The sequence below is a fragment of the Lycium barbarum genome, chromosome 9, assembly GCF_019175385.1.
Source record: "Lycium barbarum isolate Lr01 chromosome 9, ASM1917538v2, whole genome shotgun sequence".
Taxonomy (NCBI): Eukaryota; Viridiplantae; Streptophyta; class Magnoliopsida; order Solanales; family Solanaceae; genus Lycium; species Lycium barbarum.
In genome coordinates this window covers 120034734-120050490 of record NC_083345.1, presented here as the reverse complement: position 1 = coordinate 120050490, position 15757 = coordinate 120034734, and the positions used below count along the sequence as shown (strand labels likewise).

Sequence of the window (15757 nt, the reverse complement as noted above, 5' to 3'; positions counted from 1 at the left end):
ATAGAAAAGTATCACGTCATCTTGTTTATGTCTAACTTTATTACATAATAAATAAATAGATAATATAATAATATAATATAAAAATTGAATGTGCAGAATGAGGAAAGTTTCATTGCTTTTAATTAATAAATTTAATACAAAGTAATCACAATATTTATAAGGGAAGTGGTGGCAAATATTATGCTATTAAATGGTGAGTGAGTCTTTATTATGGGTGAATGGATGAAATCTTTAATTATTTAATTTATTTAGTAAAATAGAGAAATGAAGAGGAAAAGATCAAAAAATTGAGAAAAAAGATAAATGTCAATGGAGGTCATAGAGAGGTGCCACATAGGATTGATTATTCCTAGCTTTATTATATATATTGATTGGTGTTATGTGGGTGGGTGGGGTAGCCACTAGACTGTATCAAGATTCAAGAGGCCAATTGTGACATTTCAGCTACCGCTCTAGATTACTGATTAGCAACAGTTCTTTAGCAACGTAAATATGATGTCATATTCTTAGTATATTTTTTACTATATTGTGTCTGCGTATATAAGATGAAACCACCTAGAGTCATCCCGTGGGCCCAGGTCAGAAGGAGTAATTTAATATTATATAAGAAAAGAATTTAAAATATTTACGATTAGACTCTAAAATATATTGTTCTAAAATATTGAGGGAATAACGGTGAAAAAGAGTTATGATTCACTCCATATCCAGTGTACATAAAGCAAATAAAGGTAGAATTCGTTTTCATTATTCATCTTTCTTCCAATACTCTCAAATCTACTAAAACACTCAAAGCGCCTACTCTGAAGAAAAAAAAAAAGAATCTACTCTCAAATATCTGCAATTTCTCTAAATAGACGAGAAATTTGCTAAAGAAAGCTTTGTGTTAGAGAGAACTTGAATTGTTTTGCTCGATGATTTTTACAAATGAATGTCTTCTATTTATACTACTCACCTAGGGATTAATATGTAAATAATAATTATTTCATAAGTCCCTACACATTTACAAAGAAGGCCCTATTCTAGAATCTCTACACAACTAGAGTGTTCCAAGGACTTTTCATGCAAATCCATGGAATTTTCCATATGTCTTTAGAATCTTCCCATAATATTGAGTCTACCTTTTATGTAACCATTTCACATGACAAATATATGTGCCAAGTGGCACCTAGGTGGCATGATGACGTGGGGGGTCATCACATGAATTTTAAGAATCTATCCTCAATTAGTAGTGCAAACTCAAATAAGAATAATGAAAAAAGAAAAATACTATTCATATAATTTTGTTGTATAAAAAAGAAAATAACTTTTCTTTTAACATATCATCGTCCGCGCTAATACTACTAATTTTTTTACTTTAAATAAAGGTGAAGTAGGTCAAATATCTTAGATACATAGAAAAAGTTTACATGCGGTATTGTCCTACACTCAAACATAAGAGACCATTTTTGTCATTTTCTTGGAAGTTTGGTAACTAGTAGTGGTATCTCTTTTTTCCTCTTTCTCAATTTTACGCTCACCGGTCGCTGATCACCACCAATTGCTTCGACAACGAAAAAATGACCATACATTAAGGACTATTCAGCTACGTGGTATATATATAAAGGATTAAAATAATCACTTTTTTCATACATTAAAGACTGTTTCCGCTACGTGACATATACGAACGATTAAAATAGTCCAACCCCATACATTAAGGACCATTTTGGTCGTTTTCTCTAACTGGGAATTCTATAACTATCTTTTTTCCCTAATTTCTTCACTGACCGTTCATGACCAACAATTGCTCCTAAAACCAAAAATATGGCCAACAACATTGTTCCAGACTACTACAAAATCTTACAAATCGAAAGATTCTCACACATAAATACCATAAAAAAAAGTACAATAAGCTTGCTTTAACCTTACATCCTAATAAAAACCTTGATAAAGCTTAGAATTTCTATGCAGGATATTCACGTATGATGTGAAGCTTAGGATTGAGAAAAAATAACAAAAGCAGTCCCTTCTGTTTGAGGTTGGTTTAAAATGGACCCTTAAGTCTACACTTAACAGTTTTGATCCTTTAAGTTTGTCAAAAGTTAACACTTTTGGTCTTCATCTAATATTTACCGAACTTTATTTGTTAGATTTGACAGAAACAGTAACAACAACATACCCAGTGTAATCTCACAAAATTGATGAAAACATTGAAAAATATATATTTGTTCGTCTAAAATATGCAACATATCTCCTAAAATATGCGAAGAAATTACACTTCAAAAAGCTACACCAAAATCTAACAAAGTAAACATAGTAGAAACTACAAAAATTGTACCTATAAATATGTGTCCCGCTAATTTCCTTTTTTCCCCCATAGTTTTCGTAAAATCTAACATATATAATTCGATAAATATTTAATGGAGACAAGAAATGTTAGCTTTTGACAAATTTCAACAACAACAACATACCCAGTGAAGGGTAGAGTATATGCAGACCTTATCCCAATATCTTGAGAGGTAAAAAGACTATATCCGGTAGACCCTCGGCATAAGATCCAACAACAAGCCCAGTATAATTTCACCATGTGGGTCTGGAGAGGATAGAGTGTACGCAGACCTAACCCCACCTGAAAAGGTAGGGCGGCTGTTTCCGAAAGACCCTCGGCATAAGAACCAAAATTGTTAAATCTCATACTTAAGAGACCATTATAGACCTACACTCAAACATAAGGGACCATTTGTGTCTTATTTCTTGGAAATTTGATAAACTAGTAGTATCTCCATTTTTCTCTTTACCACCAGTTGCTCCAAGAACCCAAAAAAAATGGCCAACGATGTTCCAGATTACTACAAAATCCTACAAATAGAACGTTTCTCACACATAAATACCATCAAGAAACAGTACAAAAAGCTAGCTTTAACCTTACATCCTGATAAAAACCCTGATACAGTTTCCGAGGATGCGTTTAAGGTTGTTAATGAAGCGTTTAGTGTTTTATCTGATAAGATTAGAAGGAAAGAGTATGATGTTAAGCTTAGAATTGCTATGCAATCAGCTTTATTGGCTGAGGGTACTGAAACGACGTCGTTTTGGACGAAGTGTTCGAGTTGTGGATTGGTGCATCAGTTTGACAGGAAGTATTTGGGGCATAATTTGATGTGCCCAAGTTGTAAAGAAATTTTTGTGGCGATTGAGGTTGAAGACAAGAACGACGACGACAATAACATACCCAGTGTAATTCCAGAAGTGGGGTCTGAGGAGGGTAGAGAAGCTGTTTCTGATAGACCCTTGGCTCAGGATGGTGAATATGTTGGGGGTGATGAAGGTTTGATGGGGACAAGAATGAGTGCTAGGGTTAAGGCTAGGAAAATTGGAAATTTCGGTTTTTCAAGAAAAAGGGTGTTAGGGGGGAAGAGGAAGATGGTGAGGGTTGGGGTGGTTTCTAAGAGATCAAGTGGAAAAATGACAAGAAATGTTGATGAAATTGGTCTTGGAACTGAGGTTGAAAGGGAAAAAGTAAGGAATGTGGATATGGAAGGAGATGCTGAGAGCAACGATGGTTTGATTAAAGGGTTGAGGTTATGGACTAAAGGTAAGGTGAAAAGTGTGGGTGAAGGGGAAGACACAATGACAAGAAATGCTGATGTTGAGAGCGACGATGGTTTGATTAAAGGGTTGAGGTCAAGGACTGAGAAGGGTAAGGTGAGGAATGTAGGTGAAGGGGAAGACACAATGACATTAGCTGAGATGCAAATGTTAGTGAAGAAGAAGGTGAATAAGGAAAAGATGGGGGTAAAAGATAAGGGGGAAGAAAAGGAGGAGAATGAGAAGGCGATGAAGGTTGGTTTAATGGAAAACGAAAGTGAGAAAAGAAAGGAGGTGGATTTGAGTTTGATAGAAAAGGAAGATGATGTAGAGATGGAGACGCTGATCGCAAGGGTGAGAGAGAAAAGGATGAGGCGTAGTAAAGGGTCAAGGCAGGGTGATTCAGAGATAACGGCAGAGAATGAGAAGGCGATGAAGTTTAATTCAATGGAAAAGGAAACTGAGAAAAGAAAGGAGTTGGATTTGATTTTGGTAGAAGAGGGAGATGAAGTGGAGATGGAGACGCTGATTGCTAGGGTGAGAGAGAAAAGGATGAGGCGTGGGACGTTAAAGGGGGATGGAGGAAGAAGAAGGGATTTCAGTAGCAAGATGAGTAGTAAAGGGTTAAGGCAGGATGATTCAGAGATAATGGCAGAGAATGGGAAGGAGGAAAATGAGAAGGCGATGACGTTTAATTTAATGGAAAAGGACTGTGAAAAAAGAAAGGAGACAAATTTGAGTTTGGTAGAAGAGGAAGATGAAGGGGAGATGGAGACGCTGATTGCCAGGGTGAGAGAGAAAAGGATGAAGCGTGAGACATTAAAGGGGGGTGGAGGAAGAAGAGATTTAAGTAGCAAGAGGTGTGGTAAAGGGTCAAGGCAGGATGATTCGGAGATAATGGCGGAGAATGAGAAGGCGATGAAGTTAAATTCTATGGAAAAGGAAGATGAGGAAAGAAAGGAGATGAATTTGAGTTTGATAGAAGCGGAAGGCGAAGTGGAGATGGACTCGCTGATTGCGAGGGTGAAGGATGGAGGAAGAAGAAGGGATTTAAGTAGCAAGAGGGGTGGTAAAGGGTCAAGGCAGGATGATTCGGAGATAATGGCGGAGAATGAGAAGGCAATGAGGTTAAATTTAATGGAAAAGGAAAGAGAGGAGATGAATTTGAGTTTGATAGAAGAGGAAGACGAAGACGAAGTGGAGAAGGAGTTGCCGATTGCGAGGGTTAGAGAGAAGAGGATGAGGCGCGAGGCGTTAAAGATAGATGGTTTAGAGGATGGGAAAAGAAGAAGAGATGTAAGTATCAAGAAGGGTACTTTATCAAAAAGTAGCAAGAAGGGTAAAGGGCATAGGGAGGATGATTTGGAGATAGTGGCAGTGGAAAGTTTTGATTTTTATAATTTTGACAAGGATAGAGTAGAGAGGAGTTTCAAGAAAGGACAAGTATGGGCTGTTTATGATGATGATGGAATGCCAAGGGATTATGCTTTAATTGATGAGGTTATTTCTGTGCATCCCTTTGAGGTGAGATTGAATTGGTTGGAGTTTCAAAGTAATAGTGATGAGGCACTACTGCATTGGGGGAGAATGGGTTTTCATATTTCTTGTGGGAAGTTTAAGGTGTCTAGGCAGGCTTTGGTTAAATCTTTGAAGAGGTTTTCCCACGTTGTTGATAGTGAAAGAGCAGCAAGAGAGTTGTATAGGATTTACCCCTCGAAAGGTTCAATATGGGCAGTGTATAAAGAGACCGCTTTAGATGAGGATAAACAATGTTATGATATTGTTATTTCTTTGAGTAGTTACACTGACATGTATGGTGTGAGTATTGCATATCTGGAAAGAGTTGATGGGTTCAAGACTATTTTCAAGAGGAGAGAGGTAGGGGCTCATGCTGTTAAATTGTTAGGAAAGGATGAGCTTAGGTTGTTTTCACATCGGATTCCTGCGAGGAAGCTATCTGATGAAGAAGCCTCAAACATCTCCAAGAACTGTTGGGAACTGGATCATGCTTCATTGCCTCGCGAGTTACTAGCTATTACCGGGGGAAGCTAAAGAGTATGAGAATCAGATGGAAATGGACTTCTTGCACTGAGCTATTGCCTGTTGAGTACCCATTTAGGTAAGAATGGTTTACTTTGAGCATAATGTTCGTTTAAATTAATCTGTTATTAGAAAGTACTTTGCTGACATATCAAATTGTATCTGGTTTGACATGCTTGTAAATAGAACATTTAATGATGAAAACATCAGGTCAACTTGGCCTTTTTTGTTCACATATCACTTCCACATTTGCATATCACCTTGGTGCTGTTGATAAAATTCAGCTTAGTTTTTCCCCCCAAAAAAGGGTTTGGTAGTAACATTGAGATAATTAAAATAGTGACGAAAATATGGAGCTATATAGTTTTTTATTATTATCATTGTTCTTGATTTCATGCCTTTGTGATTTTTTAGTTATAGATTTCTACTCTGTGCTTAATAATTGAATTGGAGTTGTTTCCTTCTTTGAGCAGCTCTTTTTAGAGCACTTTGGATAGATGTCTCTGTCACTTACTGTTGAAGCTGTAGTTTGCAAGAACAAATAAAATCAGGCTATCAACCCCAAAATGATAATTAGCTCAAGGCTATTCTTCTTCATAATTAGATTATTTTTGGGAACCCTCCCCCCCCCCCCCCCCCACCCCAAAAAAAAAAAACCAAACACACACACTCTCCCTCCCTTCTTTCTCCACATAGTGGTGGTTTGAGAAACTGAATTGAACAGGGTTTTGACAGAAGATATAGTTATCACTTTGTCTTTGTCTATATTATTCTACTGGAAATTATTTCACTCTTTGCTATTCATGACTAATAATGCATCAGCCTCATTATTTACTACTGTCACATACAAAAGGCAAACAATACTTAGTCTGAACCAAGCACATAAGATTATATAAGAAAGGTTCTATTTTCAGTAGAACCTTTTCAAAGGAGTGCATTCCTTGTAGGAAAATTATTTTGTCAATTTTTCTTGATATTCAAAAGACACTCTCAAGACCTTCTTGTTTATCTTTCTATTGCTGTTAATTGCAGTCGGCAAAGATGTCTGAGGAAAGTGTGTCAAAGTAGTCGGAGAAGTATAAGATGCAGGTCGTTGAAGAAAGCACCAATGTCTCTGGAGTAGCAGGAGGAGCAAGTGGAAGATCGATCCCAGAGTAGTGACAACAGTTTTCTGGAAGTTTCGCCTTTAGATTTTGGAGACTTCGCTTCTCCTCCTTGAAATCTGTCTTTGATGGTAAAGTTTATTTATTTACCAGAGCATTTTTACTAACATTTAGTACTTGTAATTGTGTCTGCCGCTTTTGGTTCTCTCTTAGCGGAGTAGGCCTGTGGTTGTAGTAGTTACAATTTGGGGAGACAACCCGGTCTGTAAATATAATATATATCATAAATAGTCCACTATGTTGCAAAAGCGAGGTTGAGTTTGTCTACCCTAAACGGAAATGTTACATAGTCAGAGTTGGATTTAGAGTTTAAACTTGACAAGTGCAACATTTGAAGTTCTTAGCACTATGGACACGCATGGTGCTTCTTTTTGAATTATGTGTTCAAATATTAATGTTTGTTGAAATGCTAATACTTAACACACATACTTGTGTCAATTAAAATCACAAAGCCTTATATGATCTCTCTTGATTTTCTCCTTTTGTAGGTCAATCGCTCTTATGTTTGTCATATTTACTCGAGAAATAGACCATTTGATCATTTGTTCATCAGTACTGGATTCAGCAGGATAGCCAACTACTGTACTCTATTAGGAACTGCAGACTCAGTTATTTGTTAGGCAACTTTAAGTTCTGAAGGAAATATATGGAAATTCTTTAGAAGTATATGAAGTATGATTAGTAGAAAACATTCCAATAGCATAGGGGGTTTTGCTATTTCCAGATTCAAAACTTAATCAAGGGACCTGCTGGCATGACAAATTAACAGGGTGTCATATAGACTATGTTCCAAGTTATATATGTACCAATTCTATAGGAAAACATCCAAATTTGCTTCTCAAGTATCAGTTTTCACTTAACTTTGCCATTCATTAAAAGTTGGCAATAAAAACATCCTCGCTGGTATTTTTTCCAATTTGATAGTGCGATTCATGATTTGAAGTTTGTGAGTTCTGGATTTTACTTTTGTTCGTCCAACTACTCAGTTTAGGATTTTATTTCGAACAAAAGTAAAATTCAGTATGATAAATTTTAAAAATGAGTAAGGTACATTTCCGAATCCCAAACACTCATTAGTGGGTGCAGATGTATTCACTCCACAAACTAGATCCATTGGAGGCAATACAACAACACACCTAATGTAACTTCACAAGTAGAGTCTAGGGAGGGTGGAGTGTACACAGACCGTATCCCTATCTTTGCAGGTAGAGAGACTGTTTCCGATAGACCCACGGCTCAAGTAAAGCATAAATTCAACATATGTGAAAATATACGCAGTAGCAACAATAGGATGGTAAGAAAATTGAAGCAGAAGAAATAAGTCTTTTAGTAATACTACCGGTAAGGTAAAGCAAAAACGCACATCTACCACTGCTAGTCTTTTACTCCAATCTTCGATCTTCTCACCCTCCTTTTCGAGGTAGTACAATAGCCCAAAAATAGGAAGATGAAGGGACTTATATTTGGGAGCGAATATAGCCTTAAAATGTTGGGTTCACGTGACTTTAGTAGCTTTTTCAAATCATGTATTTTTATTAAAACATAAATATTAAATTGTAAACTCAATTTGTACCATATCAATTTGAGTTCGCTATAAAAGTTTATTAACTTCAAATTTTGTTCTGCTTATGCTTTTGGGCAATTCCGAGAATTGCTCTTCTTTTGGGTGGTCTTTAACTTTTGACCCTCAAATTGGTGGTCTTTAATTTTTGCCCTTCGCCTAAAACCTATGGGTTCCTGGTTCGATCTCCCGCTCAGTCAAAAATTAAATAAAAAATCGTAAGGCAGAGTTTGAATTTCGCTCTGTCCCTTTGGCAGACTTTGCGTTGAGGCATATATTTTATTTTATTTACTTTTCAAGGCAAACTTTTAGTTATGCCTTAAGGAAAAGTTCCGCCTTATGAGACATACTTTTAGTTATGCCTTAATTAAAAGTGTGCCCTATAAGACATAACTAAAAGTATGCCCCATAAGGCGGAACTTTTCCTTAAGGCATAACTAAAAGTTTGCCTAATAAGGAAAAGTCCATGTTTTAAGGAAAACTTCTGCCTTATGGGGCATACTTTGGTTATGCCTTAACTAAAAGTCTGTCCCATAAAGCATAACTAAACTATACCTTAAGAAATTTTTTGCCTTATGTGGCAAACTTTTAGTTGTGCTGGATCCGGCATAACTTTCGTTTTTCCTTAAGGATTGTATGTCGGATCCGGCATACACCCTCTCCAGCCCTGCTTTGCGAAATTATTTTTTATTTTATGTCTGAGCAGGAGTTCGAATCCAGAACCTCTGGTATTCACTCACCTTTCCAAGTGAATGGTAAAATTTAAAAATTACAAATATAAGAGGTAAAATTTAAAGACCACAAATATGAGGAGGAAAGACTACCCAAAAGAAGGGCAATCCGCTCAGAAAAAAGTATGCTTTTATTAAGGTATGTCCAGTAAATGGCAATGATGCAATTCCAGCAAGTTGAATTGATTATTGTTTGTTTCTTTTGGACCAGTCTTCGAAATGGCTAAGATCCCCTCTTCATTTGACATTAATATGTGGTCCTCCACTTGTCTCTCTTTCATCCTTTTTATATTGCAACATCATAAAAAATGTCCTCTGCATAATGGGATAACTTTAATAAATGATAATTAAACTATCTTTTTTCACCAAAATTAGTGGGTAGTTGCAATGTTGCATTTTATGTTTTCTTTCAGTAAATTTTTTCAATTATTACCTTGAAGTTAAAATTCAACACAAACTTCTCAAAAAATACATCAATAGCAACACATAAGAGCATTCAGAAATTCCATAGTATGAAAAGTGACTGGTGTTCTGTATAGTTAAATAAAATTGTTTGCACCGAAAAATGTTGAAGTTATGTGAAATGTAAACTATCATTATTAATGAAAGAAATCTAATTGTTGTGTGTTGGCGTTGTACGATACTTGAATCCTCTCTTTTCCTATTCTTACTTAAAACTCAGAATGCAAAACATTTTAGTATTGTATAAAATATTTCTTATATTATCTCATTATTTATATGGCAAGTACTTAACTATAGTTTAATATGATTATGTTCAATAAGATAGACTTATAGTGTAGTGGCTTTGATAAGGAAGTAATAGAAGTATTTTTTAAAATATGAAATTGCATGATTGTGTTTTCTGTCTTCAATTGTTTCCTAGATGTATTTGGCATCAATACCAAAATTAATACTCCCACTACTTCAACTTGTATGGAATTCTTTCTATAATGGAAGCTCTCATTTTTATTTTATTTTTATTTTTGTATTTTATGCAATTTTCACAACTTATAACTATATAAATTTTGTTAAACTATTTAAGACTTAAACTTTGACGTGATATCAGGCAAATTTGTTAATCATTGAAATTTACAAATTCAGTAATTAATTCATGAGAGAATGACCTATATATACATAAGAATAGGATATATTTACAAAATATGACGATATTTTTCAGTTTACAAAACATACCAATAGATTTCTTACCAAACATAAACGGAAATTTTCGTTCAAAGCTTAAAAATTTCGTGTATGAAAACTGTATAAAAATGTGTATATCCCGCTCAAAGCTTAAAATTTTCGCTCAAAATTTTGTGTATGAAAACTGTATGAAATATGTATATCTCGCTCAACGCTTAAATATTTCGCTCAAATTTTTGTGTATGAAACTGTAAGAAATATATATATTTCGCCCAATGCTTAGAATTCTCACATTTTTCGTGTATGAAAACTGTAGAAAAATGGTCTGAAATAGGTATATAACTGTATAAAATTTGTAAAAAGTTTATGTTAGGTTTTTGAAAATTTAATGTAACTACAACAATATTGTATACAACTTTCATACAATATTTAAACAAATTTAATACAAATGTGTCTTCTTGTTAAATGTACAAACAGAGAATTAACACTAAAAAGCTAAATTTACGCCTCCCTTTCTCTGATTTGTTGAGCAGATCTCTGATATGATAGATCTACTGCTATTGTGTGCAATGAAACAACAGCAGTGGGAAGAATTACTCCTTTAATTCATTGTACCCATGGTGGCCTAACAAGAATAACATAATAACCGATTGCAAATCAATTTCATTTAGTAATCCTCCAACTTTGAAGCCTAATCTGCAGGGAGCCAGCACTGTGAACAGAAGGGGAGAGAGATGTTTCAGCCTCTATATTGTTTTTTTCCCAGATCTGTCGTGTGAACAGAAGGGGAAGAAGGGTAGGCTTTTAATTGTTTCAGATCCGTTATGTTTTGTAATTTTATTTGTATGTTTTGTAAATAAGAAAAAATATCCTTATGTTTTGTAATATAGAGTCTAAAGTAGTATTATTAGATCATTTTCCCTTAATTCATGTGTTTTCGCAAGATGTCGGTAATAGTCATAGTTGTTTTTATGATTTAATTGCAATTTAGTGCAGGCAACCCAAAGAAATTTTATTGGAAGAAAATAATTCAATTAATATTCTCGGCTAAAAAATAAAAGCCACATAAGTAATTTAACCTAGTTACAAAACCAATTCAAAAGCTATTGTGTTATTTATATCAATTTTTTGTTAATTTAAAATGTAAAATGTTAGGTTAAACTTTTATAATTAAAAATAGAAGCAAAGAACGGAAACAGGTGAAAACACTTGCTTCAGTGGCTCCATTTGAAAGCTTGTGCGTGTGTGATTATCAGAAAGGGACAAACAGAAAGAAATACATGGTCAGTGAAAGGTGTAATATTCGGATGTATTTTCATAATTTAAATCTCAAGAATAAAAAACTATCACATAAATAGAAGAAGACAGTAATAAAATCCACATATGCAATCTGTCTCGGTTGTATGAGTTTTTTTTTTCTTTTTCTTCCACACAACCAATAATAAAAAAGTACAAAGAGCACGTAGATTATATCATATAAAAAGATGATTGAGATGTTGATGGATTGTTAATCCATTGATACTTTGTCTATGTGTACGACAAACTTTATGCATCGAAGTTGTGGGACCGATTTGGAAATTACTAATAAGTTTAGACATCCTAATAATTAATAGTACCAATTATAGATGATCTCCCATGGCAAATACTAATCGTTATAATAAACAGAATTTTAATAACTGATACTTACAAGAAATAACAAGTCATTTATTATTGAAATTTAATTATTGTACTTAAATATTACTAATTTCTCCATTTCCAGAGTCGAGCTATGAGAATGGAAAAATTGGTTGTAGAGAGCGCTTTTTCCCTTTAAAAGATCATGTGTGATGTGAATTTAGATTACTCTAACAGTAAATAATAGGAAAAAGACATAAATTGACCCTTAAATTTATCCTCAAAAGTCATTTTCACACTTAAACTATCGTGGCGACCCATTACATACCTAATATATTTAAAAGTGATATTTTTTACTCCCTGATATAATATGACCAGTTGCACTAGGGGAAAGTGTACACACTCTCTCCCCACATCAATGTCACGTCAAAAAATCCTCTAATTTTTTTTTCCTTTCCCCTCCTCCCCCACCCTCCCTTTGTTCTTCATCCCTACTCCCTTTCTTAGAGCTTTAATATTGTCCGGTGAGCTTCCATTTTTTTCGATTTTCTTCATTTTCCGGTCACCAAATTTGCATCTAATCTACTTATAAAATAAATTTTATTATTTTCTTCGGATCAGATCTTGGTGGAAGAATTGTTCTATCAATTCTTCATCTTGATTCTGCCCAAAAAAAAAAAAGTTGCAAAAATCCAAAATTGAAAATTGTTTTGGAGTCTAGTAAATTGTTCGTTGTTTTCTTGTGTGTGTTATTGTTTGTGTGTTACAAATATGGGACACACAAATAGATCCGAAAAATCAAATTTTAAAAAGAAATTCCTTTTAGTTATTCGTTGTTTGTTGTCTTCTTGTTGTTCATCAGGAGCTTCATAGTTTTGAGCTGCAAAATTGGTTATTGAATTCATTACGACCATTGAAGGAATTTTCGAGCTTGAGATCTGGAAAGCTATTTTCAAAGAAACCAAAAAAAAAAAAAAAAAGTGGGTAGGGGGGCAGTGGTGGTGGAGGAATTAGTTTTTTTTATTATTTAAAAATTATTTTTTATTTTAATTGTGACTTCACTTGCCTATTTTTGAATTATAATTTTTATTTTTGCCACACCAGCTTCTAAGGGGTAAAAAATATCACTTTTAAATATATTAGGTGTGTAATGGATCGCCAGAATAGTTTAAGTGTGAGAATGATTTTTGGAGACAAATTTAAGAATCAATTTATGTCTTTTCCCTAAATAATATGTACCGGATAGTTATACAAAAACGTTCACCAATAAGATGAAAGTTCAAATAGCTAATCAATTGAGGTACTAGATCCCTACACAACTCTACTCCTTTTGAGGTACTAGATCCCTACACAACTCTACTCCTTTTGTTCTCGATCGCTAAGTCCCACTCGCCACCAAAAGAGAGTGCAATCACGCTCCCTACACTCCACGAACACTCTCACTTGTCATCTTCATCATCACCGGTTCATCACTTCCTTTACAGAGTCCAAACCGTGCACTCTCACAAGGACCCCACTTCTCAAAAGGAAAATTATACTTACTCTATATATATTTATTGGGAAAACATATTTACTCGGTTTAATTCCATTTTTCCTTTTTTTTTTTAATTTTTTTTATTACATAGGGTATGGAAAGGAAAAATGGGAGAGGGGATTACAACATGGAGGTTCAAACCCTCACCAATAAGGTAAAAGTTCAGGTAGTCAATCAACGGAGCTACTAAGTCCCTCCTCCCATTTTTCTTTTTTCATTTTTCATTATTATATAGGGGTAGAGGAAGGATAAATGGGAGAGGGGATTACAACGTGGGGATTCAAACCCTTACCAATAAGATAAAAATTCAGTTAGCCAAACAATTGAGCTAATAAGTCACTACTCCCATTTTTTCCTTAGTTATTCGGTTTAGTCCAATTTTTTCTTAGACACCTCTCATATAGTATTAACAGTATATTTTTATACTAAATGGACATATTGTTTATCGTAAAATTATAATATTTATATAACGTGTTTATGAGCACTGTTTATACAACAACATAATATCAGTGTAATTTTATAAATGGGGTCTGTAATGTGATAGAATGTTCGCATACATTACCTTTATTTTAGGAGATAGAGAAGTTGTTTGCAATTGGCTGAATACATGTGCAGCCTCTTAAACTTGCCCTTTTCTTCTATTTTGGCACCTCAACTAAGTGTTGTTCCAATTGAACTCCTAGACTTGATCTCAAGCGTGTCAATCAAACACAATCCAACTTATATAACATATATGGTGAGTTTCATTTTCTTTAGCGTGAACGTCAATCGCATCCTACGTCATAAATTCAACCAATTAAAACCCCCCACGCATATTAATTATACATATCATTAAAATATGTGCATAGCGACCTTTTTTAAAACACCAAGCAATTCGGCCAACCAGGAATTGAAGACCAGCCTTTTGAGATTGATTTTGAAGCTTTTTTGGGATTCTGGAATAATATAATAGGATCTGGTGTTCTTAAATTTTTGGCTTCTTATTTCCAGTTTGGTTTCTTATTTTTCAATTTTAGTTTTCAATTTTGATTTCTTATTTTCCAGTTTTGTTATTTAATTGGTTTAAGTGGTGCTTCTTCACTTGTATAACATAATAGCACACTTCTTCCTATCTGATGTGTATAATTAAAATGGGTGCGGTATTTTAATTAGTTGAATTTTTCATGTAGGATGTCATTAACATCCACGTGCACGGCTAAAGAAAAAGAAACTCACCATCAGGGGCGGACCTATGCCCAATGTAATGGTGCTCCAGTACCCGTTAAACTTGACGCGGTCTAGATATAGTTATATAAAATATATATGAAAATTGGGTAGAAAAACTCGAAAAGCACCCTAGAAATAAAAAACACAGCTGGGTGCTTTGCTTTCCAGGTGGATGTCACGTCCTTAGTCTTCAACTAAGCGCACGTGCGGCACTTGACAACTCGCTCACGTTCTTGCACAACTTGCTCACGATCTTGCTATGCCAAGTCAGCCTAGATTACTACACTTAAGATAACTAAGGGAATAGTAGGTGAATAAGACAAGAGAAATTTGCTAGAAGGAAGCTTTTTATTATAGAAGAGTTGATTGATTTTTGCTTGATGGTTTTACAAATGAATGACCCTCCTATTTATACTATTCACCTAGGGACTAATATGTAAATAATAATTATTATACAAGTCCCTACATATTTACTAATAAGCCCCTATTCTAGAAATCTCTACACAACTAGAATATTCCAAGGACTTTCCATGCAAATCCATAAAATTCTAGGGTCTTCCAAAGGAAACCTCTCTATATCTCTAGAATCTTCCCATAATATCTACTCTTCCTCTTATGTAATCATTTCACATGGCAAATATATGTGCCAAGTGGCACCTGTGTGACATGATGACATGGCGGTTCCTCACATGGAACTTTAAAGATTTGGGTGACTAGGGAACTTGAGTTCGAATCTCTGCTCAGGATTTTATTTTATTAAATTTAATGAGGCACCCACGACTCTTAAATCCTAGGTCCGCCACTGCTCACCATATATGTTACTATGTAAGTTGAATTGTGTTTGATTGATACACTTGAGGTTAAATTCAAAAGTTTAATAAGAACAATATTTAGTTAAAGTGTTAAAATGAAAAAAGAGAGGATAAATTTAGGGACTGCATATGCATTCAGCCTTTGCAATATTATAAGGGTAAAATACATCAAAACACCCCTAAACTATACCCAAAATGTCGATATCACACCTAAACTATACGAGCGACCTATTACACACCTTAAAAGTGAATTTAAGATCACCCTGCAAGGTATTATACCACTTTCACAGCGTGTGGTGTTCCACACGCGCATGCCACGTCAGCGCCACGTGGAAATAAAATAAATTTTATTATTTTCAGTACTTTTTCTTTTTAATTTGCACTATTTTCTT

At 34.6% G+C, this 15757-nt stretch overlaps 1 protein-coding gene across 3 annotated transcripts; it reads left to right on the top strand.

The window, feature by feature from the left end:
• Nucleotides 1-2732: 2732 nt before the first annotated feature.
• On the top strand, nucleotides 2733-7580 carry LOC132609678 (uncharacterized). Of its 3 annotated transcripts, none has more exons than XM_060323777.1 (3): nucleotides 2733-5683; nucleotides 6637-6838; nucleotides 7256-7580. In XM_060323777.1, exon 1 carries the CDS (start codon nucleotides 2803-2805, stop codon nucleotides 5614-5616), a length of 2814 nt encoding a protein of 937 aa, XP_060179760.1. In that variant the 5' UTR covers nucleotides 2733-2802; the 3' UTR covers nucleotides 5617-5683; nucleotides 6637-6838; nucleotides 7256-7580. The 3 variants fall into 3 exon arrangements, with proteins under 3 accessions (XP_060179760.1, XP_060179761.1, XP_060179759.1); XM_060323778.1 differs by lacking the exon at nucleotides 7256-7580 and having other exon boundaries at nucleotides 2733-3589; nucleotides 3695-5683; nucleotides 6637-7143; XM_060323776.1 differs by lacking the exon at nucleotides 7256-7580 and having other exon boundaries at nucleotides 6637-7143.
• The last annotated feature ends 8177 nt before the right edge of the window (nucleotides 7581-15757 follow it).

Coding starts and splice junctions, on each gene's coding strand:
- LOC132609678 (XM_060323777.1), top strand. CDS start 2,803: ATGGCCAACGATGTTCCAGATTACTACAAAATCCTACAAATAGAACGT.